This window comes from Rhea pennata, chromosome 20, assembly GCF_028389875.1.
Source record: "Rhea pennata isolate bPtePen1 chromosome 20, bPtePen1.pri, whole genome shotgun sequence".
Classification (NCBI taxonomy): domain Eukaryota; kingdom Metazoa; phylum Chordata; class Aves; order Rheiformes; family Rheidae; genus Rhea; species Rhea pennata.
The window spans coordinates 6,807,584-6,832,141 of NC_084682.1; the positions used below are offsets into that span (position 1 = coordinate 6,807,584).

General features: G+C 57.5%; 1 protein-coding gene across 2 annotated transcripts in view; it reads left to right on the plus strand.

Annotated features, from left to right (window-relative positions):
• TMEM132E (transmembrane protein 132E) overlaps positions 1-20,784 on the plus strand; it is a 29,948-nt gene extending 9,164 nt beyond the window's left edge. The window contains exons 2-10 of one of the 2 annotated variants that reach the window (XM_062592373.1): positions 4,944-5,021; positions 6,114-7,011; positions 7,290-7,430; positions 12,109-12,301; positions 12,635-12,778; positions 17,123-17,328; positions 18,058-18,337; positions 18,449-18,640; positions 19,242-20,784. In XM_062592373.1, coding sequence (XP_062448357.1) covers positions 5,006-5,021; positions 6,114-7,011; positions 7,290-7,430; positions 12,109-12,301; positions 12,635-12,778; positions 17,123-17,328; positions 18,058-18,337; positions 18,449-18,640; positions 19,242-20,279 — 3,108 coding nt within the window. In that variant the 5' untranslated portion in view covers positions 4,944-5,005 and the 3' untranslated portion in view covers positions 20,280-20,784. The remainder of the gene's footprint in view (positions 1-4,943; positions 5,022-6,113; positions 7,012-7,289; positions 7,431-12,108; positions 12,302-12,634; positions 12,779-17,122; positions 17,329-18,057; positions 18,338-18,448; positions 18,641-19,241) is intronic. The other variant, XM_062592371.1, reaches the window with a different exon arrangement.
• The last annotated feature ends 3,774 nt before the right edge of the window (positions 20,785-24,558 follow it).

A 24,558-nucleotide genomic window follows, 5' to 3' on the forward strand; every position in this document is an offset into this window, starting at 1 on the left:
TCCGCGGGTCCGGCGCCCGGCTCGGCGCCTGCCCCGGGCTGCGGCGAGGCCGGGCGGCCGCGGAGCCGCGTGGGCGACGTGCGGCCCCCGGCGCGGGGCGGCGGGGGTTGGGGGGGGTTAAAATGTGCTCGGCCGGCTCGAAGGCAGAGGCGAGTGGGAACGGGGGGAAGGAGCGAACCGAGCGGTTCGTTGGGGTTTGTGAATGTTTTTGCCACTCGCTTTTCAGTGAATAAATGCGTGTCTAGGAAAAAAAATCCTCCCCCCCCCCCCCCTTCTTGGTACTGCCAATGGCAGGAGCAGCCGCGGTTGCGTAAACCCGGCCGGGCACGCAGGAGGGACATCAACCTTCACGCCTGGCGGCAGAAAGCCACCTCCGCGAGCCGGAGGGGAGGAAAAACCTTCTCCCGAGGACGCTCGCTCTTGAAATCTCCGGTCGGTGGTTTTGGGCACCTTGCCGGGCGAGAGACCCTCCGGCACGGTCCTCGGCAGGTTTCTGCCCCAGACCTCCCCGCTGCCGTCCTCTCCTCGCTCTGGTTCCGGCCCCGTCTCCCCAGGAGCGTCCGCCCCGTGTGCCCGCTTCGTGCCGCGGGGTGAGCCGTGCCTCTTCCTCGCCCGCTCCTGAGTCAGCTGGCGGCCTCCAAAGAAAAACGCTCCGCTGGGAGCCTCCGGGAATGCACCATAAAGCATTTCTATGTACTTGCTACCTATGTCCGCGAGGGGGTCACACCAGGTTGCTCAGGGCTTTTTCCACCCATCTCCATCTCCATCTCCATCTCCATGGATGGAGATCCCGCAGCCTCCTGGGACAACCTGCCCCGGTGCCCGACTGTCCTCGTGGGGAGGCAGCTCCTCCCAATCTCCAGGCGGAGCCTCTCTGGATCCAGCTTGTGCCTGCGGCTCCTCATCCACGTGCCGCGGGGAAGCGCCCAGCTCCGTCTCCGTGATTGCTCCTGGTGCCCAGACGCTGCCCAGGTTTGCTCCGCTGGCGGATGCTGTAGGTTTAGGTGACGAGGACTCCTCCGGTGCCGATGTTTTGTGGTTTTCTGGTGGATATTTCCACCCTGGCTTGGTTTCTGCCCAGGGTCCGAGTCCTCCTTGGGGTCTCCACCTCCTAGTGCCCTTCCTGCAAACTGTTCTGGGCCAAAAGCGGATGTATTTGGCAGTCCTTAGGTTGTGTTTTCAGATGCTCTCTCTCGAGGAAACTGCTCCTCACGCCAGCAGGGCGCTGTGCTGTGAGTGCTGCCATCTCCTTCCTTCATCCCACCGGCTTCATGCAGCCAAAACAAAACCCCTCTGTGTGAGTGCTGCGGAGAACAGCAACAGGCTTCCCACTCGGTGCAGGGGTTGCTGCAACCCAGAGCATCACGGCTGTGCGGGCTGCAGAGCCGGCGCAGGAAGGGGCTGCACCCATAGGTGCCTTTCAATGCCCAGAGCCTCTCCCATAGCTCCTGGCTTTCTGGGAAAAATGAGAAGGGAAATGGGATGGGGTGATCATCCAGCGGATTTGCCTGGCCTGGAGGACATCTGGCAGGTGGCAGCTGCCGGAGGACGTGCCCACGGCGCGGGTGGCAGCCAGCTCTGCGGCCGTGCCGGGTGCCGGCAGCGCTGTGCCGTGGGTGCCTGGCCCCGGGGGATTCGCCTGCCTGGCTCTCCAACAAGTTTTATCCCGGGCAGCGTAACTGTAGTAGCTGTTCGTGCTCATATCGGCTGCTAATCCTTTTATGAGCCTTTCTAAGCCGCTTAGGTGCGCCGTGTCCGGCAGCGGTACGTTCCCCGGTGGATCAGGGGGTCCCGCGTCCCATCATCCTTCCCCGGCGCTGTGACCGGGGGCCCTTCCGGACGGCAGCGGGGCGGCGAGGTACGAATTCCCCCGCCTCGGGAAGCCCCCAAGCCCTGGCGGCTCCGAGGGCAGGAGTCCCTGGCTGGCTGTTCGCGCTTGCCCATGTCCCCGGGTGGGAACCGGGGCGGCGGAGGGGCTGGCGGTCTCGGACGCGGTCCTGGCTCTGCTCCTCGGCGCTGCGACTTCCCGCTCTCTGCCCCCCGCGGGGACACCGTGTCTCTGCGCGGGGGACGCGGCCCGTGCCCCAGCCCGTGCCCCGGCCCACTGGGACGGCTGCCCTGTTCTTGCCGTGGCGGAAGGGCGTTTCTCCGTGGGGCAGGGCTGCAGGGGGACTCAGGCATCCGGGGCCCCACTAGGGAAAGCGGGAGGGCAGGAATATTTTAGGTTCACCAGGACCTCCAGGGCTCCAAGGGGATGGACCCCACCGTAGGGACGTTGGAATCGTTTTCCCGCTCCCTTGGCCCTGCTCTCCAGCTGCACCCCTGCCGTGCAGCACCGCTGTGGGGCACGCCGGGCTCTGTGAACACCCAGCACCCAGGTCTGTGCGTTGGAGAGTCCGGCTCCCCCCAGTCCGGCTTGGCGCTGTGCCTGTGCGGCTGCGGGCTGTGCCCGTGCAGGGGCCGGGCTGGTGGCTGGGGTCTCTCCGTCGGCTCTTGGAGCTGGACCACCTCATGCTGCAAAGGGTGGAGGGCGCGAGACGGTGGCTTTGGAGCAGGTCCCAGGCTCGGGGATGCTCGTCCTCTCCGGTCCTCGCAGCGAAGCCCCCCGACCTTCCCCAGGCGCCTCCGGCACCCTCCTCCCTGCCCTCCGTCTGGCCCTGCTGAAGCTTCCAGACAGGCACCTGGGAGGGGGGAGAGCCGGTCCCCGGGGCTGAGCCGTCACATCAGCGTCTTCCTCCGCCGCTTGACATGTGTAATTTGGGATGCTGCAGTTGCTGTTGGGAAGCAGCCGCTGAAGCCACTTGGGACCGGTCTGCAATCAGTGTTGGGAAACGAAGGCGCAGGGGCTCCTTGTCACGCCGGTGCTCAGAGATAGAAGCGGAGGGAGGCGGGGGGGAGGGACCCAGGAGTCCTGGGAATTGCTTGCAGTCATATCAGCTGCAAAGACCTTGAGACGTCTTACAGGTGCCTGGAATATCAGTTTGATGTTTAGACTGGGGCCCAGTTCAGCCGGGTATTTGCTGCTCTAACCTGCTTCCAGCCGAAACAGCCGTGGGCCCGGGGGGATGCAGGCGTGAGCAGCTCAGCTGCTTTACTTGAGGTTGCTCAGGAGGATTCGTGTCAGCAGTGAGATCAGTGTGTCCCAGTTCCCTGCCGGGTGTCCCCAGCTCGGGGCGAGCCTGCCTCCTGCCCTCCTTGGCCTCCGCCAGCCTTCAGCTGCTTCGCTTGGGTTTCTTGCAGCACGGTGAGTGGCCACAGGCATCCAGCCCAGGTGAGGAATAGCTTCCTGCTATTTTGCTTGCTGCATTTTCTCCCCTCACCCTGAAATAGGAGCAAACCCCAAAGATGCAATAGTAAACCCAAAGAGAGGCTGTGCCGTCGCTCTGGGTGCCCTGTTCCTCGGCGCGGCAGTGGTGTTCAGGCTCTTGCCCCTCCAAGGGGTGGCTTCTGTCTTTGCAGTTTGCAAGGAATCAGCCTGTTTTACTTTGCAGAAAAACAGCTGGTTCCTGCTGTAGCACAACGACATTTGTTGTAGCAGCTCGCAGCATGCGTCTTCCGGAGCCCGTCCTTTGCTCCGGTCGTACAGCACCTAGCGCTTAGCATCAGACTAGCGTTTCCCAGCTGCCAGCACAACATGTGCAACCGTTCAGCCCTGCATTAACTGCATTACAGAGCATCTGCTTTAGCAGAAGTGTTTTCACAGGTCTTTATTTCTACTTCCCTTAAATGGCTGCAGTCAAGTCTTGCTTGGTCCTGCTGCATTTGCAACCAGAGCGCGGGGGCATTGGGACTGGAGTAGGAGGCGATGGAGAGGGAGAGCCAGGGAAAGGGGACCAGCCCTGCGGTGGAGAGAGATATTGGGGTTGTGTGAATACAGGGCTTGGAGGGACAAGGGTTCAGGGCAGCATCTGCCCCCAGGAGCTTGTAGCCAGCAAACTGGCTGTGGGGGACCTGGCCTCACTGGCTTGGTGGGCTTTCATTAATAAGGGTTAATGATCAGAATGAGGGACAAAAGGGAGGCTTGGATTTCCTAAGGGCTTCCAGATCCCAATGCTGCTGGCATTTGCTCAAGACAGTGTGCATCCTGTGGCTGGGGACATCCCTGTGCTGAAATGACCACAGCATTTGGCCGAACCAGCAGAACTCTGGGACCAGACCTCACCTCCGGGCTTGGAGCTGGCAGAGATTGCCCTAGCAAAACGCCTTTGCCAGATGCAGTGGAGAATCTGCTGGTGCAAGCAAGAGGACATGAGTGTGGAGGAGGGGATGAAAGGGGTGCAAAGAGCGTGCAAAAAAGTGAAAAAAGAGATGGCTCCTGTAAGATTGACCCATTTTTACCCCTTGGTGGGGAGAGGGAAGGGCTGTCCCTGCTTCATGCGTGGGAAACTGAGGCAGAGAGCTTGGGGGAGGAAGCTGGGACCTAACCAAGCATTGCTGGTTCTTGCTGGAGTTTTTATTTGCACCTATGGGATAATGCTTTGGCGTTTTACAGGTTTCCTTCCTACAGCAAATTTAGTGGCTTTAGCTCTACTCATCTCCCTGGGGTTGCTCAGTATCCTCCTCATCAGTTTTACGCAGGGCTGCGTCCATGCCCGGAAAACCTGGGCTGGAGGAGATGGCGGGGGGCGGCGGGGGCGGCAGGAGCGGGCTGGACGGGGCTGGGAGCGCGGGGTGGCACGGCGCCCCGGGCCAGCGGCCGGACACCCGCGGGGACCCGGCTGCTCTCAGCCCGTCGATCCGCCTTGGTTTTGGCATTGGAAACTTCGTTGCTGCTTGCTTGCCCTCGTTAGCAAGGCTCGTGAAGCGGGGTCACAAGTCTCATGAGAGGAGGATCCAAGCTGTCAGTGGCCGAAGCGGTGCTAATTCTTGCTGTTTAACTTCGGGGCCCAGTGAATAGCGGGGAGACCGGACATCTGTGTTAAAAACCCTTTTTCCCTTCGAAGGGGACCTGCCCCCTGGGAGATCGCTGAGCGCTCGAGGCAGCTCTGCTCCCTTCCTGTAGCTAATGGAAGCAGGAAAAGGTGAGTTTTAAATGCTTACAGACTGGATTTTTTGGGGCTGTCGGCTCCCTCGCCATGCCTGCTTGCAGGCGAAACAAATGACTCGATGTCCAGCCCGGTGGGATCTGCCCATGCTAATTGCTGGTAACGAGGTGCTGATGAACGGCTCCAGCCTGCCGGAGGGATCTGGTCCCCTGGGCCACCCCGGAGCATCCTGCTTCGGCCACATTCATTTGCGGCACTGAATTTGGGCAGCTGTTTTTGTATCTTTATTTCCTTGGTGAGGGCGAAGTAGATTTGGGCTCCGGGAGGACTGGAGGCAGAGAAACCAAACCCAGTGTTTTATACTTGAGAAAAACAAGCCTGAAGGGCTTCTGTTCCTGTGGGTTATTTCTTTCTTCCTTTCCTCAGGCTTTCCGACTTAAAGAGAGGTCACGTTTGAAGTGCTCAACTCTCAGCACATGTGTGATATGTGGCGATGGGGGTGCCTTCACCTCAGCTGGAAGGTGCTGGGCTTGGTGGGCCAGACTGGGACACGTGGCTCACGGCCCAGCAGCTCAGCCGGCCCCGGGTGTCAGCACTCCATCAGCGCGTCCCACCACATATGTGCTGTTTTGGGCAAGATCCAGCCAAAACATCTCCCTGCAAGATGGAAAAGGGTCGGCTGAAGCAGTGATTTAGCTGTATTGGCTCTATTTTGAACGGTCTCTCTTGACTCTAGTGCCAAGCCTTGGTCTTTGCAAACCTGTTACCCAACGTGCAATCTCAGGGAGGGTTTTTGCAGGAGACAAACCCAGCCAGACTCCCTGGAGGGCCTTTGCCATCCTTGCAAGCTGGCTGTGTGCTCATACCACCGCATGGCCTTTTTGGAGGGCGGTGCTCGGGCTGGACCCGCTTCCCTATTCTCTGCTTGTCCAGCAGAAGCAGCAAGCAACTAGGAGTAGTCAGTATGCTCAGATGGAGAAGGAGCTGCAGGGAGAGGTTAAAACACCCCGAATCTGCTATGGGGCAGGCTGGGATCAGTCTGGGAGGTAGCTGTAAGGGTATGTCCAGAGCTGAGGAGGTGTCCCGGGGATGCCCCGTGCTAACCTGTGCTCTCCATCCCTTCTGCAGCCCAGACCAAGGGAGCAGCACCCAGCCCAGAGCCCGTCGAGCCCCCCGGTGCCGCAACGCTGCCGGTGAGCTACCGTCTGTCCAACACCCGCCTGGCCTTCTTCCTGAAGGAGGTGGGAGCCAGCCCGGCTGGCAACGCCAGCGCCCTACTGCAGCGTGCCGAGCCCTTCGTCGTCTTCCAGACCAAGGAGCTGCCTGTGCTCAATGTCACCCTGGGGCCCTTCAGCACAGGGCTGGTGCTACCCAAGGAGCAGCTCCAACCCTCCAGCACTCTGGAGATCCCTGACCGCCTCACGGTCAACTGGAAAGTGCGCGCCTTCATCATCCAGCCCCGGGTAGTGGCCAGCCAACCCGTGGTTCAAGTGCTCTTCTACATTGCTGGCCGGGACTGGGATGACTTCGATGTCACCGACCGCCTGCCCTGCGTGCAGCTTCACGCCTTCCGTGATGCTCGTGAGATCAAGAGCTCCTGCCGCCTCCGGGGCAGCCTGGCAACGTGTTTGGTGCAGGCTGAGCTGCCCCATGCGTGGTTTGGCCCTTCAGCCATGCCACTGGGCAGGAGGAAGAGCCCAGAGAGCCTGGATGTGCCGGGTGAGAGCCAGCAAGTGGAGCTTTATTACACCCTGCACGTGCCCACTGGTGCTGGCGAGTGCCTCGGTGAGACATCACCGCGCCGTGGGGCCGGGGCAGCCAGGACTGAGGGCCCCACACAGCACCCCTTGCTGCGTATTGGCAGCATCAGCCTGCTGCAGCCACCCACCACCCAGCTGATGCAGGAGCACCGGCTGGATGGCAACATCTTCATTCGCTTGCCTGACAAGCCCCTCAAGCCGGGGGAAGTGCTGAGCATCTTCCTATACCTGATGGCCAACTCCACGGTGGAGCACTTTACACTCAGGTAAGGCCTAGCCCTGCTGGTGTGGAGCTGGCAGCTGGGAGATGCTATGTCCTCTTGTCCTGCTGCCAAAGCAGCCACATTTTGGGGTGATGGTTGCTTTGGCCCAATGCAAAGTCTTGTTCCTGTTGTTAGTATCTCACCGGGATGTGAAGAAGGGAGAGAGAGGACAAGGACGGCGTATTGTGCCTCAGAGCTTAGGCTATCAGGGCTATTTGTTGCCCATCATACATGTAAAACCAAAGCTGCCATCACCTCGTCCTGACCGTCGCTCTCCACAGGGTGAAGGCCAAGAAAGGCGTCAACCTGCTCACCACCAAGTCGAGGAGCCTCCAGTGGCTGGTGACCTCGGAGCTGCTGACAGGCGGCAAGCACTCCACTGCCACCGTTGATGTGGCCCGCGTGGATGGCACTGGGCCGAGGTAAGGCCTGCTGAGGACGTTTGTCCCTGTGCTGTTGATCCTGAGCCCTCATGGAGCCACAAGCACCACAGGAGAGAGTGGCTGGGAGGACACATGCTTTTGCTTTGGTGCTGGGATTTGAGATCCCCAGGCAGTCTGGTGGCCTCCTTCACCCTGGTCTTGGGAGGGGATGCTGTTTTCAGCGACGTTGGGGTCAAAAGTTTTCATTCGGGCTAATGTGGATGTTTTTAAGCTGGAAATCAGCTTCTGGCCTCTGCTTAGGCAGGAATGCTTGGATATGCCATGACCAGGGCTTGTTGCCTGGAGGCCAGCAGTGCAGGGACAGAAATGTCTGCGTCCAGGTACCCTAAGCCCAGCTGTGGTTACTGCGGGCCACAGCTCGTGGTTTCTCACCACCACGGTTGGCCAGCTCACAGTCCGCCCCAGTGCACACATGAGCATGCTCTGGGAGCTCAGACAGGGTCAAGCCCTCCTACAAGACCCCAGGATATCTCCAAAAAAGGTTCTCCAGGCTGCATTGCTTGCTGGGAAGCCCCGACCTGTTGGCCTGGAGGACCTCAGCCCGTGGAGATGAGGCAGAGCGTTTCCCCTTATTGGGAAGGTGACAAGGGCCCGCGAGGGGTGGGGTGAAGCATCATACTCCAACCCCTCTCCAGGCTGCAAGGAGCTGCCTCTCCCCCTCCATCCGTTCCTCTCAGGCAGTGAGCGGGAGCTGCAAGCGCGGCTTCCAGGGGACCTGCTCTGTTCGGCTTCCTCGCCCCGGGCGCACGCCCTGGGAACACCTGATAAGCTGCCGTTGGTGGAGATTTTATTTTCCTTTTAATTGAGAGCCGAGCACAGGGGTTCCTGGGGAAAGGGGGTGGCCAGGTGCTGGGGAGAGATTGTGCAGCCTCAAATGCAGACTGATGGCCGAGCCGGGAGCAGGGCAAGGCCAGGGGTCGGTCCCACACCAGCGTGGGACAGGGGCATAATTTTGTATGTACTTTTTATCTTGGTCGGCACCTCCAGATGGGTAGAAGGCGTGCAGTGAGAGGGGTTTCTGGGCCAGAGCTGGGCAGGATTTGCGGTTGGGCAGCTGGACGGTGCATGGCAGCATTGTCGGGTACCATCTGCTCCATGCGCCCAGCTGGGACATGAGCAACATGCTGGGTAAGGCAGTGGTGATGTCCTTGCAGATGCACCTGGTCTGCGAGCTGGTGTTGCATGGCCATGCCAGATGTCTGTGGGCACATCCTGTGGATTTGGGGGTGAATCATAAGGCCACAGATCACCCAGTCCAAGATGGAAGTATATTGATTTTAAAAAATGTTTAATGCTATGAGAGGCAGCAGCTCTTCCTTGACTATCCCGGCCTCTCTTGGCATTCCCTCTGGGGAGGAACAGGAACAGTCCCTAGGCAAGGTCCACTCTGGGCCCTACGGTCAGAAAAACTGAAATTCATGTTGAGTTAAGGCAGTTAGGCTGCTGTGAGAAGGACAAGCATCCCACGAGGAGTGCAGACCAAGGTGCCACCTGTAAGACGTGCAGAGCTGGCTCTCCTGCTCTGCTCACACCAGGCTGAAGCGCAGTCTTGGCACTTTGAGAAAGGCTTAGGTTGGTTGAGGATGGTCCATAGGATGGAAATGAGGATAATCTAAGGGAAAGAAGACCCACAAAGACAGGTTAAAAACTCGGAGATTGATTAGCCTGTGGAAGTGAAGGATGAGGATAGTCTTCAAGCACAGGACAGCATAGGAGAGGGGAACCTCTGCTCCATGCATCCATGGGGAAGGAAACAGTGAGCAAAGAGGACGTCACTGGGTCAAATCATGAACAGGAAGGACTGTGATGTGCTGGAAAAATTGTTCCAAGGTTGTGACATCTCCATCACCAGACGTTTTTAGGGACTTGGGAGATAAATGTCTGCAGGAGCTGGGTTAAAGCGAGTTGATTCTGTCTGCTGAGACACGGAGCTGCCAAAGCTGCTCCCACGTGCGGCAGGGTGAGCCAGCGTCCCCGTTGCCCGAGGGAGAGCAGCTCTCTGCACGTAATGGAAGAAGCTTTACAGCTGTCATATATTCCTGCAGCGAGGCGAGGCGAGGGGAGGCGAGGGCTGGCCCGGGGAGCGGGAGGAGGCACCTGCCTTTTTCCTTTCTCCCTTCCCTCCCCCCTCTCCGCGTCTGCTGCAGATTAAAATCAGCCTTGAAAGGTTAGAGACGGCAGATGAATTTAAAGTGATTACAATCACCTTTTAGACAAACAGCTCAATCAAATATTAACGTAATGCAAAGTATGAATGACTCAAACCCGTGTTGCCCTCCGGGCCTCGCAGCACGAGGAGTTCGCCCTGGCGTGGTCCTTTGGGCTTGGCACTGCCGGCTGCACTGGGAGATGATGCTCCCCTCATATTCTCGCAGCCTCTGGCCGTTCTCAGCCCAAGGCTGGCATGCTGGAGGCTGTTTTGGGGTCCGTAGCAGGGCTGCTGTGACTTCCCTGCGCTCCCCCAGAGTCCATTCAGGCCAGTAGCATCCTACGGCGAGGAGTCCTGGGGCTGAGCTGCCTCCGGTGTGAAGCAGCAGCTCTGCTTCGCCTGCAAACCTGGCTCTTCCCAGCTGCTTTTTGTGCTGTGGTGTTGGAAGAGCAACCCAACCCCCTTCTCCAGTCCGAGTGGGCTTGGCGGTTTCCCTCGTACCCCTTTAGCTGTTTCCTTTGCAGGACAGCCACGGGGAGCTCAGGCCTTGCCACGTGGCAGCAATCCTGTGCACCCATCATCCTTGCCTGTGCTTCCCCATCCCTCGCCTCCAGCAGACCTTTCTGTCCGCTGCCTGGTCCCCCTTTCCACTCAGGGCAGCAGTGATCCAATGCCATGTCCTGGAGTAGGCACTGAATTGTTGCTTTCCTTTTTTATTCTCCCTTTCACTCATTACATATTTATAAGGGATAAACTGAGTGTATCCAGCACCCCCAGATCGATGGGACCTTCTGGATCACTGCTAAATGATGAGACAAGAGCAGGCTCCAGTTTCTCCTTCCTGGCCCTGGCAGTGTTCGTCTTTTCCTTGCCTCCCTCGTTCCTCCCGCACCAGGGAGCCTTTCGCTGGCTCTGCCCAGGGCTGCACATCCTTTGTACCCCCCTGAGGAGGTCCAGTTGCAGGGGAGGGCACTAGGACTGTCTGTCTCGGTGGGCAGAGCCCTGAATGCCCCTAGGAATTTGCAATTCGCACAAAGGTATGGGGCGGGGGGGGGGGGCAGGATTGCTTTGGGGAGAGGAGCATCACCGGCCGCCAGCGAGGGGTTAACCCCGCTGCTGCTCGCAGCCGCAGCGTGGCTCCGGCCCTCGGAGGGGGGAGCGGAGGGGGGAGCGTTTGCTAGCGTGTGCATCAGCTGTCCTGCAGCTGTCGGCTTCAGGGATCTGGATTTGCTGAAGGTTGGGTGTAAGGGCATGTCCTGGACAGGCTGGGAAATGCACAGCTTGCAGAGCGTTTCCTTGTGAGAAACACGTCTGGAGTTGGCTGACGGGCTCTGGCGTTACCAGGAGTGCCTGTAGGGAGCCTTCTGCCCCCCCCCCCCCATTGTTCCTTAAGGAAAACTGCCACTGTGCTGGTGCTGCGGCAAGGAGACCGCATCAAAGTGATGCTCTGTGCTTCCCCTCGATGGTGTCTCCATCGCCTCCAGTCCTGCCCCCCCAGACGAACATGTGGTTCACGGTTTGGCTGCGGGTTTGCTCGTGTGGTCTGTTTTTCTCTGTGCGTTGCCAGTAACGTGCTGGTGCCCCTGCAGCCGGGGAGCTGCCGCCGTGGCTGGAAGGGGGCCGCAAGCTGCAGCGGGGATGGACGGGCTGTGCATGGGCAAGCGGCTGCGCGCAGCAGTGTCTCGCCAGCAGCGCTGGGGAGCTCGCTGGGGCAGCTTGTGCTCCGCTGTGGGGATCTGGCATTGGGAAGCCGAGCTACAGGCAGGGTCTCGGATTTCAGCTGCCAGGCTCTGCACGCTCTGCGCTCCCTCCGTCTGGGAAGGGTTGACTTGCAGGAGGCAACCAAGGAAGCAGCGCTGCGGGAGCGCCTCTGCGGTGGTAAATCCAGCCTCGCTGCCGGGAAGACGCTGACCGGGAGACAAGGGCAGCCCCCAGCTTGCCCCCGCAGCCAGGCTGCTCGTCCCCCGGGGCTGGCTGCCGTGCGGCCGCGGTACAATTAACAGCGTTGGTCAGGTCCAGCACAAGGTGCTAATATATCACTGAGCAGCCTTTGGAAAGAGCATGCTTTAGCTGGCCAAATTTTTCTTCTGTTGAGGAGAGGCACGACAAAAATAGGGACTTTCTTTTCCACTTCTGGTTTCCATCGAAGTGGTCCCTGGCAGAGGGCAGAGGTAAAGGTTAGATTTTGTGTCTTTGGGATCAATAATCAGTGGTGAATTTGCTCTTCCTCTGTCCTGGGTTTGGGTTTTGGGACTGTGCCGTTTCTGGGGTGCAAAGGACGTGCTTACATTGCAGTGGCGGTGGCAGCACGGGCCCCGGTTCCTCTTGCTGGCTGAGACGGGCACTCCGATCCGGAGCAGCTTGGACCTGCTGGAGATGCTCTGCTCCGCATCGCTAGACGGGACTGTCCGTGTGTCCTGCAGGCTGGCTCTGATCCCGGGGCACCTGCGGGACCTGCCCCGGCAGGCGCTCAGCTGAGAGCGTCCCCCTCCTGTCCCCCTTGCCCAGGGATGGGGACTCCTCTGCTGAGATAATGCAGCTGGATTTCGAGATGGAGAACTTCACCAGCCAGTCAGTGACACGCCGCATCATGTGGCACATTGATTACCGGGGCCGCAACCCACCGCCCGACCTGGAGAAGGTGGTGACAGAGCTGACAGTCATCCAGAGGGACATCCGGGCCATTGTGCCTCTGGCCATGGTGAGTGGATTGAGGGGTCCTTGTATGCTCCCCTCCTGCCAGATGCATCACCCAAGGGTCACGTGCTCTCCAGTATGCCACACACCCCTTCCAAGCTCTTCCCCATTCCCTCCGTGGAAAGGACTGCCAACTTTGCTTTTTTTTCAATAGCGTTCATGGAGGCCAACCCCTCCTGCCTTGGCAATAGGTCTCTATGTCTATATATCCCCACTGACCCATGGGTCCCTTCTCTACCTGCAGGGCCTGGGTAGGAGATGAGCTGCCCAGGAGCTGTCTCCTGGGGGAGGTAGACTGCCCGTTAGACTGATGTTCTGCTTTGCACCTCATCCCCAGGACACAGAAATCATCAACACAGCCATCTTGACAGGCCGGACAGTGGCCATTCCTGTGAAGGTCATTGCGATTGAGCTGAGTGGCATCATTGTGGATGTCTCAGCCATGGTTGAGTGCAAATCTGACAATGAAGACATCATCAAGGTGGGTGTATGAAGGGAGCTGGGGCTGGGCTCTCCTTGGTGTTAGCAAGGGGCTGAGTTTTTCCCAGTGCCATCAGTGTAAATAGCAATGCTGGGACTGGTGGCCAAACTGAGTGTTGGTGCTGGGATGAGGGGACCTGCCTTGCTTTGGGTACACAGGGAGGCTCTGCACCCTGGGGATGGGTACGGCCCTGGGCAACCTGCCATGGGAGAAGGCAGGAGGGTGCTTGTCTCTACACACATTGCCCTGTGCACCCCACAAGCCCACCTTGTCCCAGACATAGTCCCATCTAACATGGGAGTGCTACTATGGGGATCCCCCCTCACTCTGGAATAACTCCTCCCGTGCCCCGGGAGCAGCTCCAGCTGAGTGCTGGCATCTCCTGCAGCTTCAGTCCAGTTTTGCCTTTCCCTGGCCTCTGTGAGGAGGAAGAAAAGACACTCAGGCACTGCCCCCAGAGAGGCTGTGGGATGCTCCAGCGCTGAGCATGCTGCCACTAGGCAATGGCAATAACTGTGGGTTATCAAGGCACTTATTACTGATAAGGCAAAATATTGTCATCTTGCAGGGTAAACAGCATGTTCTCATTAGCTGCTTTGCTTGTGCCTCTGAGTGTCATTTATTTCACGTTAGGACTGGACTCTAGGCTCAGCTCCGGCTGGCCAACGTTCCTGGCACTGCAGCTCTCCCCAGGTGCCTGGGGAGCAGGCGCTGGATGCAGGGCCCCGATGCTGCTGGCAAGGGGCAGGGCTGGCTGCATGGGGCCAGGGCTGGAGTTGACTGGAGGAGGGGTCTGGGGCCAGCGAGAGGAGCAGGAGGGCTGTGTGGGAGCACTGGATGAATGCAAGGGTGTAGCTGTCTCCATAGGGAGCATCTGCCCAGTCATCATCTCAGGTGAGGAGCATTGTTCCTGCCATCCATCCATCTGTTCATATATATTTTTCTCACTGTTTGTATCCATATATCCATCCATCCATATTATTCTGTCACTATATCCATCCGTCCATCCCCATCCATTCTTCCCTGATTTCCTCTATACCCATTCCAGCCTTCCCATATGCATCCAGGCAGTCAGCCATCTCCTCGTCTCCATATCCATCCATCTCATTTGTTTCCCTCCCCTCCTTTCCCCTTGAAGGAGCTGTGCCAGCTACAGAAGCAGGGGACTCACGCTGGAAGTTGCGGCTCCTCTTGTGTCCTTCAGCCCCCTTCTCCCCTTCCTCATCTGCGTCTGCCATGGGTGCTCTCTGAGCTGCAGTGGGGGGCTGGCAGCTCTGCGGTGGGCAGAGCCCGGCTGGCTGTGGCCCCACTGCACGCACGTTTGTGCTCGGGGGCTCGCTCTCCTGCGTGCCCAGAGAGCCCTATGTCGGCCTGCAGGGAGCTGGGGGGCCCATGAGCACCGGGCGCACGGGGGAGGACAGCTGGTGTCACAAACTGTTTATCCAAGTTGTGACTATCGCTCCAATCCGTACGATTTACAGTGCCGAGGTCTAATTTATGGAGATCGGTCCTCTGCAGCATGATTAAACACTGGAGCAATAATACACTTCAGGATGGACTCCAAGACACTTAAACTGTTTAATGTGCTGCCTTTCTGCTCATAAATCTATTTACACACTGTCCCCAGACCTGGGGGGAACAGACACAAGAGCACAAACGGGGATGAATAATACATGGAGGAGCCCTCCAGCCCCACGACTCCCTCGCCTCCTGCTTTCCATTTGGAGCCCCTTGCAATTTCTTGCTGAGTTATTTTGTGTTTGTGCTGGAGATTCGTTTCCGAGGGAGCTTTCAGTCACCTGCTGAGATTGGGGAGTATGATTACAGTGTCAGGGCTGTAAACCTGTTACATAAATCAAAGCTTACATAGTGGGATCTGGTATCTGTTACTGTAAATAATTTAACATTAGGGAGAGCTGGGGAGCGGGAAATGGCTGCTTCTCCCCACCCCATCTGTGGCTCGGTAAGCATGCAGTGGTTGCTCCTCTGTATGACATGAAGAGGAAGCAACCTGGACCTGCTTGGCAAAGGGCAGCACGGGTGCAAGTGCCGTGGATGAAGGATGGAGGGAGAGTTCAGATGTGAATTGTAACCCTCATCCCTTCCACGGTGGCAAATGGTGACTCGTCCCAGAGAGGAGGACCTGCTCTTTCAAGGTATCATAGAAATAATACCCCTTCCCTGCCTGCACCACGGCCTCAGGGACTGTGTATGCACCCAGGGGACCTGCAGAGAGAGGAGGGCCACCTCTGCCTCCAGCAATACTCAGTGGGGAGATGCTCAATCCCACCTGCTATTTGAGCCTTGCTTAGGAGCCCATCATCACCCTCATGTATCTGTTTGAAGACCTGCTACAACCACATCAGCTTGGTGGCCTGGCTGCAGCTTTGGGATCCCTGATCATCCCCTGCCCACCACAGGGAACTACTGGTGAGCAAACATGGGATCCCATCAGCTGTGGTGGACCCTGAAGGCCTTGGAGAGGATGCATCATCTCAGTATTGCCTTTCAGTCTGTAGACCATGCTGACAGAGCTTGGCCCAGCTTCTGGCCACAGGAATGGAGCTGTTGGTGCCTTGGCTCAGTGCCCAGGGAGACCTCAGCCTCTTGCTTACCGATGTCTTGCTGTGAATCCGGGAAGTATCTCTGAACAAGCACTCACTTCATTTAAAAGCTAATCTGCAGTCACTCCATCATCAGGACAAGCCTGGTGTGCTGGTATTTTTTGTTGTCGTATTTTTTCCCCCAGCCAGTTGAAAAGCAAGCGGCCCCCAGAACAAGGCTGCTGGGGGGATTTATTAGCTAAGGTAATGCAAGCAGCAGCCCATCATATTTATTGTGATAAATGGCACAATATCCAGAGTACTCCTTTGCCGGGGGATTCACCCAAGAGCTCATCTTTATTCAAAGGCTGCCCTGCCAGAGCTGAGATTGTTTTTCAGACATGCTGAGCTGGTATCCATCTGATATGGAGGCAATGAACAAACCCTCCTGCACTGCACTTTCCTCCTGCCATCTGGTGAGTGGAGACTTTTCAAAGAGCTCCAGTCTGTGGGCTCAGTGTCCTTCACTGCTTGTGTGGTCCTGACAGTTCTGTCACCATGGGGAAAGCTGGCAGGTGCTGTTGGCCCCAAGGGACCACAAGTGCACCACAGAAGGGCCCGACAACCCTGAGCTCTTGTAGAAATCAGGCTCTGCTCAAAAGCTCTAAAATACAAAGTTCCTGCAGATGAATGAGTGTATGTCCCCAAGGATGAAGCGGAGGGAGACGATACTATCATCACCTTTGTCGTCAGCTAGCATACGGCATGGACTCAACCCCTTATCAGCCATCAGAGAATCCATATGGGAGAGCAGCTCGTTGGAATCAAGAAATATCGCTGTTGAGATGCTCAATACAACCGAGAGCGTGCGACTGTGCTGCCGAGGAAACATTTTTTTTCCTAGCTACAAACAATTCAGACACAATTCTTAGTGCAGAGGTGAGAGGAGGTCAGAGTTAGGCCTGGGGCTGCTCCAGATGGGAGGTTTAAGCCCCCCCGAACTGATTCTCCTTCCAAACCCTGCTGGGAAGGAAGAGATGCTGTTGGCTCTGGTGTCCTAAGATGAAACACAGGTGACGCTTTAGTCGCTTCCTCTTATCTCCTTAATTGGCTTGGATCGGTTAGTAATAAATGGCCCTCACAGGACATATTTGTTTTATAGCAAATTTAACTAACAGCATTTGCATAAAAAGGAATTTAAAAAAAGAGGGAGAAATAGAGAAAATGAACAGTGGAACTCAGCCAGACTCTTCTGAAAGTTCTTCCTGGTATTAGCATGAGTGGTGGGGATGGGACCACGGCCTCCCTCTGTGACACCTGGGCACATGGCTGGTCTATGCTTGTTGCCCGCAGTTGCTGAGTGGTGATGGAGGAACTTTTGGGGCTGATGTCCAAGATGAGCAATTCGCAAGCCCTGTGGTGCAGGCCGAGTCGAAAAGGCACCCGTGAGTGCTTCTAACTTGAGCTTTGTAACAGTACAGTTAAGTGCAGGAGCCGAAGTAGCTAAAGCACCACGTGAAGGTGCCTGGAGGGGCTGAAAGTGGGCCAGGGCTTGCAGAGCAGCAAGATCAGAGGAAAATATCTGTTGTAGACCTTGTTTATGATGGTCCACTCCTCTGAGCAATGATACTGAGGAGGAGAAGGCATCCCCTCTCCTGGGCAGGCCTTTAACTGGGTACATGCCTGGTTCAGTCTTACTCCCCTAGAATGTCTCAGCCCTCTTAATAGCTCCTTTCTAGTATCTGTGTGATTTCTACAGGCATTTTGCAACCCCCCTCTTCTCTCTGTCCCTCTCTCCTAGGTCTCCAGCAGCTGTGACTATGTCTTTGTCAGCGGCAAGGAGTCACTGGGCTCCATGAGCGCCCGGGTCACCTTCACCTACGAGCACCTCTCTGCCCCGCTGGAGATGACAGTGTGGGTGCCCAAACTGCCACTGCACATTGAGCTCTCGGATGCCCGGCTGAGCCAAGTGAAGGGCTGGAGGGTGCCCATTCTGCCAGACAGGAGGTGGGTGCTGTGGGGGTGCACATGCATGAGGTTGCATCAGTGCCACAGTGCAAGGGAGGTGTTGACAAGCTGGAAGAAGTCCATGAGAGGACCATGGAGATAGTGAGGGTACTTGGGTGTGGGATGCACAGAGAGGCTGAGCCAGCTGATCTGTTTAGCCTGGAAAAGATGAAGTGAGGAGGCAGTTAATTACCCTGTTCACTACTTAATGAGGGGGAGTTTAAATATGATGGAGTTAGACTTGCCTCAGAGTGAAACAGCGGAGATTATGGGCACAGGTTGCAACAAGGGAAACTACTGTTTGGATGTAAGGAGAAAAAAATCACAGTGAGGGTGGTCAAACCCTGGAACTGATAGGGAACCTCCATTCTTGGCAGTGGGTCAAAACTCATCCGGATGAGGCTAACTCACTTTAAAACTAGCCCTGCTTTGAGGTCTAGAGACCAGGTGGTCCTCCGAACTTAAATTATTCTGTGGCTCTCTGCTGGTTAGTGGGCATAGCTCCAGGCTACCCACTTTGCCATGTGCCAGTAAAGCCCTCAGAGACCTCATGGGCAACAGATGTCTTTTTGGCCAGGAGCAACCAGTTTATTTCCCTACTTTGGGAGACCCTGCATTTCTCTGCAGTGTCTTACCCCTCTCTGCTTGGTCACCCCTGTCCTCCACCTGGGGGCTGAAGAGTCATGGAGGGGGCTGGCGGTGCTCCCCACCTGCTCCCATGTCCCGCAGGTCGGTGCGGGACAGTGACCATGAGGAAGATGAAGAGGAGAGGAAGCAGAGCCGAGGCTGTGCCCTGCAGTACCAGCACGCCACACTGCAGGTCTTCACCCAGTTCCACACCACGTCAGTGGAGGGCATGGGCCAGGTTGTCACCATGCTGGGACCAGACTGGCTGGTGGAAGTCACCGACCTGGTCAGTGATTTCATGCGTGTGGATGACCCGCGGGTGGCCCGCATGGTGGACAGCTTCACGCTGGCTGGGAGAGAGCCAGGCACCACACTCTTCAAGGTACACCTAGGCCACCTTCTGGGTGGCTGTGCACATCTCACTGGCGTGGGGGAGGAGAGGACCAGGAGAGAGAGAGGTCCAGGCAGTGACGGGCACCTTTTTCCCCTTTAGGTTGTGTCCCCACTCATGGAGGCGGTGCTGGGCGAGACACTCATAACAGTGGCAGATGAGAAGGTCAGCATCACAGACCTGAAGGCCCAAGTGGTCTCCAGCCTCTCCCTCTCCCTCCACCCCAGCCCTGGCAATAGCCACACCATCATTGCCAAGACAGCTGCGCAACAGACCCTCAGCTTCTTCAAGCAGGTGAGGCAAGGGGTGGCAGGGCTGGCCCAAGGGCTGAGGGGTCACACTGTGTGTGCTGGTGCTTGGGGCAGCCCATCATGGCACTCGGCGTGGGGTGGGGATTCCATTCGCAAACCACTTTCCCAAATCCTGCCCACAGCTTCAGAAGGGGAGCCTTGGAGCTCCCCTTGATCCCTGAGCCTTTGCTCCACACTGAGCCCCTGGCAGTGATGGTGGCAGGAAGCAGAGCTCAGGAACTGCCATTTAATTTAGCAGAGAAGCAACTGAGTGTCCGGACCGTTTGATGCCAGGAGAGAGGGACCCAGAAACCTGCCTGTGCCCTGTCCCAAATCCTTGGCAGTCTCTTTCTAAGAGAAGGCATTAAGAGGCATGATCCTGCCTGAGGGATTATGCAGATAATGGGAGGGAAAAAGGGATGAAAAGGAAAAACCAGGTCAAAGTTGGAAGGAGGAAGACGAATTGATAAGTGGATGGAGGGAAAGAAAAGGAGAGGGATAAAGGATGAATAGCATGGATGGAAGGATGAAAAGGAGGGAGGGATGGATGGATGCAGGTGGGCTTGCATCCTGCTGGGCAACTGTTGGCTGTATTGGTCCCGCAGGAAGCACTCCTCAGCCTATGGATTTCCTACAGTGATGGCACCACAGCACCCCTCTCCCTCTATGACCCCAAGGATTACAACCTGGTGGTGACCAGCCTGGATGAGAAAGTGGTCTCAGTAACCCAGGACCGGGCCTTCCCCTTGGTGGTGGCAGAGAACGAGGGGTCGGGGGAGCTGCTCCGGGCTGAGCTGGTCATCTGTGAGAGCTGCCAGAAGACCAAACGCAAGAGTGTGCTCTTCACAACTTTGGCCAGTGTGCGGGTCCACTTCGGCTCTGAGGAGGACCCTACCTATGACTACGACCATGTGCCGAGCAAGCCAGGACTGGCGGGGCGGGAGGACACAGCAGCAAGTACCACCCTGCGGGCAGAGGTGGAGAGAAAAGCGGAGCCAAGTGAGGACAATAGGATGTCTAGCGCATCTCACCCCACCGAGGACTTCCCCACCATCCCCACTGGCTTTGTTCAGGTGACCAGGGGGCTGACAGACCTTGAAATAGGCATGTATGCCCTCCTAGGTGTCTTCTGTCTGGCCATCTTGGTCTTCCTCATCAACTGCATTGTCTTTGTGCTGAAATACCGGCACAAACGCATTCCACCGGAAGGTCAGACCAACATGGACCATTCCCACCACTGGGTTTTCTTGGGCAATGGGCAGCCCTTGCGGGCTCACAATGACCTCTCCCCCCAGCCCGAGAGTCCTGGGAATCCCCTGGAAAATGTCCAGACATGCTGCCATGGGGACCACCACAGCAGTGGGAGCTCACAGACCAGTGTGCAGAGCCAGGTCCATGGCCGCGGGGACGGTTCCTCGGGGGGCTCCACACGGGACCAGAGCGAGGACCCACTCAACTCGCCCACCTCCAAACGGAAGCGGGTGAAGTTCACCACTTTTGCCACGCTGCCCTCCGACGAGCTGGCTTACAATTCCATCCCCATTGCCGATGAGGAGGACTTGGAGTGGGTCTGCCAGGACATGGGGCTCCAAGACCCCGAAGAGCTTCACAACTACATCCGCAGAATCAAAGAGATCGCTTAACGCAGAGGCAGAGGGGACGGGGGGAGGGAGGGTGCCACCATGCCACGCCACGCCATGCCACACCACGCCGCACCGGCTGCTTCCTGGAAGGGCCGGCGACCCAAATTTGGCTCTCGTGTGTGTTCTCTCTTTTGCACATGTCACATCCTCTTCACCTCGTTTGAATGCACCCCCCCGGCTCTTTTTTCTTTACTTGCCCTTTACAGTTTTATTTTTCCCAAGGAGAAGCACTGAGTTTACGCACAGATAACGAAGCCCATCAGCCCGCGGGCAGCAGAGGGAGCGCAGGGGCCAAGCTAGGGGTGGAAAACGGCTGCGGCTGAAACCTCCGCGCGTGTCCCGCGGCGAGCGGCTCCAGGCCCGGGCCAGAAGGACGCTGCCGCGGGCCTCGCAGCGGGATGTGGAAGAAGGGAGGTGCCACGGCCCCACCGGGAGCCGCCGCGGGAGAGGAGCAGGGTTGCTCGGGGCTTGGCGGAGCTGGTCCTTGCACCAGCGGAGCGGGAGATGCGGTCCGGGGGGGGGGGGGGCGGGGCTTCTCCGTTGGGGCGTGGCCTCCACGTAGGGCGGTGGCCTCTAAGGGGTGTGGCTTCCCACGGGGGCGTGGCCTAGCCCGCTGGGGGCGTGGCCTGTGCCCCCCCCCCCGTGCAGCCGGCCGGGCCGGGCCGGGCCGGGCCGGGCCCGGAGCGGCGCCGCGCACCCGTTGGGTGGCTCCCAAAGGCGAACCGCGACTGTCTTTGCTTTATTTTGTTGCACAATTTAGGAATTCAATGTACGTTCAGGGATTTGCCGCCCTCCTTGGCTCGGCTGCGGGGGCGGGCGGGCTGGGCATGGAGCCCGGCCGCCCCCCCGGCTGCGTGCTGGTCCCTCCCCGGGCAGCCGGGCCAGCCCTGCCGTGGGGTTCCCTGCCTGGAGAGAGCGAGGGCCCAGCTGCCTGCCCCGCGGCTGCTGGGGGGCTCTCAGGGTGCCTGGCCGCACCGGGAGGGAAGGCGGCGAGCGGCGGCGCTGGGGCATCCCGTCGCCCCGGGGAGCCGAGCCTTAGTCCCGACCAGGACCAGGCCTGTCCCAGTTCTCCCAGCGCCGGCCCAGTGGGGCTGCCTGGCGCGAGATGCAGCCGCCGCGGTGCCTTCTGCCTGCCGTAAACCACTGCCTCCCGCTCGCCTCGCTCCTGCGGCAGCTCCCCAGCGTCCGTCTCCCGCCCGCCCGTGAGCCCGGGGCTGCCAGGCTGGTCCCGCGGCCGGCGCCGAGCCCGGCCCTGCTCGGAGCATCCTCACCCAGGCGTCGCCCTGCGGGTCCCGCCGCGCCTGGCCCCGCGACACCCAGGGCGGGGGGAGGCAGAGGCTGGCAGCGGCTTATTTCTGGATTGGAAGTTACCCACCACTGTGTCTAATTTTCTTTTTCTTTCTTAAATAAAAGACTAGAAAAGAAAAAAAAAAAAAAGAAAAGAAAACGAAAAGCCAAACCAAAAGGCACTGCAGCACTGTGATGGGCTGTATCTGTTTGTCCCCACGCCCGGGCTTCGGATATGCACCCGTCCGGGGCGCAGCCGCTGCCCTGAGCCCCAGGGGCACCGCTGCGGCTGACCCGGCGTAAGTGCACGCAGTGGCCTCGCCACCGCCGCCGGCTGAGCCCCCTTTTGGGACCCCCCCCCCCCCCGGGAGCCTTTTCCTCTTCGGAAATCTGGGGCCGTGCAGGGGTCGGTGCCACGGAAGAGACGATGGTGCGGCCACCTCTCGCGCTGATCCCCGTGCCTCGGTTTCCCTTGCTGGAAAGCAGCAGCCTGTGGCAGCATGCGGTGGTGTGAAAGGCTCTTTAAAGGGTTTATCGTTTTCAGGCTATGAAAGTTTCTCCCCCAGCGGCCTTAAAACTTACCAGTTAGCTCTATGCTGATTTTATATATACGTGTATATATATATACATATATATATATGGGAGAATTGAGATATGCTCAAAGACCAGTTACATTTTACTGTGCCCTGTTATCTAAAGGACCCAGGTACGACTGAACAAGCCACTGATCTAATAATAATTCTAAGCAGTAAAATTAATACAGCCAAATTCCCTGCTTGGAACTTCTAAACCTCATCGTTAAATTAACATATATGAATATTTGTTAAAAAAAAAAAGGAAGAAGAAGAAGAAAAGGAGGGGGAAAGGTAAGAAGCGTGTATAATAAAATTTTATAATTGTAATAAGACATGCCAGCGCCCGACTCCTGGTACCTGAATGCGTCCCCAGGGCTGCGGAGAGGTGCGGGGACAGACCCGGCTCGCGGTGGGGCCAAAGACCGGCTGGGAGGTGCGGGCTGGTGCCTCGATGGGGCAGTGCAATGCGGCCCAGCCCCTCCTGGCCCCGTGGCTGAGTCTCTGCGGGATTGTGCCCCCCCTCTTTTTCTTTTCTCGTGTGATTTTTCTGGGGCCGGATCCCCGAGCCGTCCCCTCCCCGAGCAGCGCTGGCTGCTCTCCCGCTGCCTTCTCCAGGGGCTGCAGCCATGGCCCAGGATCTGACACCGAGCATCAGCGGCAGTTTTCCAGCCCATCAGTTCCCATTTCAGCTGATAGATAAAGTTCAGGACTCCAAGAGCCCTTGGGAAACCAGCGCCGATGCGTCAGGGAATTTGAGCTGCTCGCAAGCGCTGGCGCCCGGCGTCTCTCCTGCCGGGCACGAGCGGCCGTCGTCAGCTGGGCTCCGGCAGCGCCGCTCGAGCTGCACGGCGCGGCGCCGCTTGCAGTGCTGGTGGGGACGGGCGATGGGCTGGCGGGGGGCCAGATGCTGGCAACGGCTCGGAGAAGTGCCTGGGAGAGAGGCTGGCTCGAGAGAGGGGCTTCGCTTTTTAAAGATGAGCGCGTCAGCTTCTCTGCATCTATATCACTATCCTTTTAGCTCTATATAAATATGTATGTGTATATGCATGCATATACACACACTTATCTCTCTATATATATCTATATAGGAGAGCACGTGTGCATGTGTGTGTATATATATATATATATATGTGTGTGTGTGCGCGCGTGTGTGTATATATATATATATATATATATATGCACATATGAGTGCACGCTTTAAGGATTGATGCAAAGGGGCTTGCACAGACACACACATGTTTGTGTGTGTGCATATGCATGCACCTGCATATACACTTACAAACACGCACACAGGTGTTTTCCCCTGAGCAGCACCATTTACAGGAATCCTTAAAATGCACCCCGAGCATCAGGAACGCAAGGTGAAGCAGCTCGCTGGAAGTTTATCTGGGCTCCTAACTCCTCCTAAGTTTCTCAGGGAGGAATCAGTCAAAATTCTGGGGAATGAAACCCAGGAAAATGAGGCGGGTTTTGCATGGACGTGGTAAAGTCCTGAGGACTGGCATCTTCCCTCTCGTACTCCTTCGGCTCTGGTTAAAAAAAAAAGAAAAAAAGAAAAAGAAAAAAAAAAGAAAAAAAAAAGGTCCTGCAATGGCCAAAAGTCACTTAAGGAAAAGAAAAAGGGGGAAAAATAATTAAAAGGAAACCTCTATATCAGCTCCCTTCTCCCTGTGCCCTCTGTTTATTCTATGCTGCCTCTTTCCTGTTTAGCGTTTTACTATCTGCTCCCAGCAGGCAGGGACAAATTTGCATTTTAATGTGGTGTTGTAAGGCTACACAAAACACCTGTGACTAGGCAGTGCCCAGGGATGCACGCTCCCTTCTCCCTATTTATCAGCTCAGGCATTTGCCTTTTAAAGAGATGCTTAGTTCACACCCCTCCAATCCTACCACCATCCCATTAGCTTAATATTTTGCTTAAAAAAACTGATACACTAATAAAAAAAAACAAATTTCATAAAGTATCCAACCTCCCTCATATGAAATAGTGAGAATGGGGAGGGAGGAAAAGAAATAGAAATACACCTCCGCCAGCCTCTCTAAAGAGCCCCCCCCCCTCCAGTTCTCCTCTCCTCCCTGCTGGATGCATATCCCGGTGGTGCCAGGCCTGACGCCAGGGTGAGGGGCTCTGCACCAGACTGGGTGTGTTAGGCAATGCCCCCATGCATGGCCAGTGAAGGATGCTCTCCCAGAATGCTCCCATGCTGAATTTGACCCCCAGGAATGCATTCGGTACCAGCAGCCCTTGCTGTCCCCAGTGTCCCAGCCAGCAGCCTCTTCCTCCTCCAGGCTCTCCTCCAGCCCAGCTCGGACCGGGCGTTTGGCGGAGGTGTGGGAAGGGGACACCCCGATGCCGTGCACGGTGCTGTCCCCCGTCCTGCTCGGGACAGGATAAGGCTGGCTGGGTCCCACAGCTC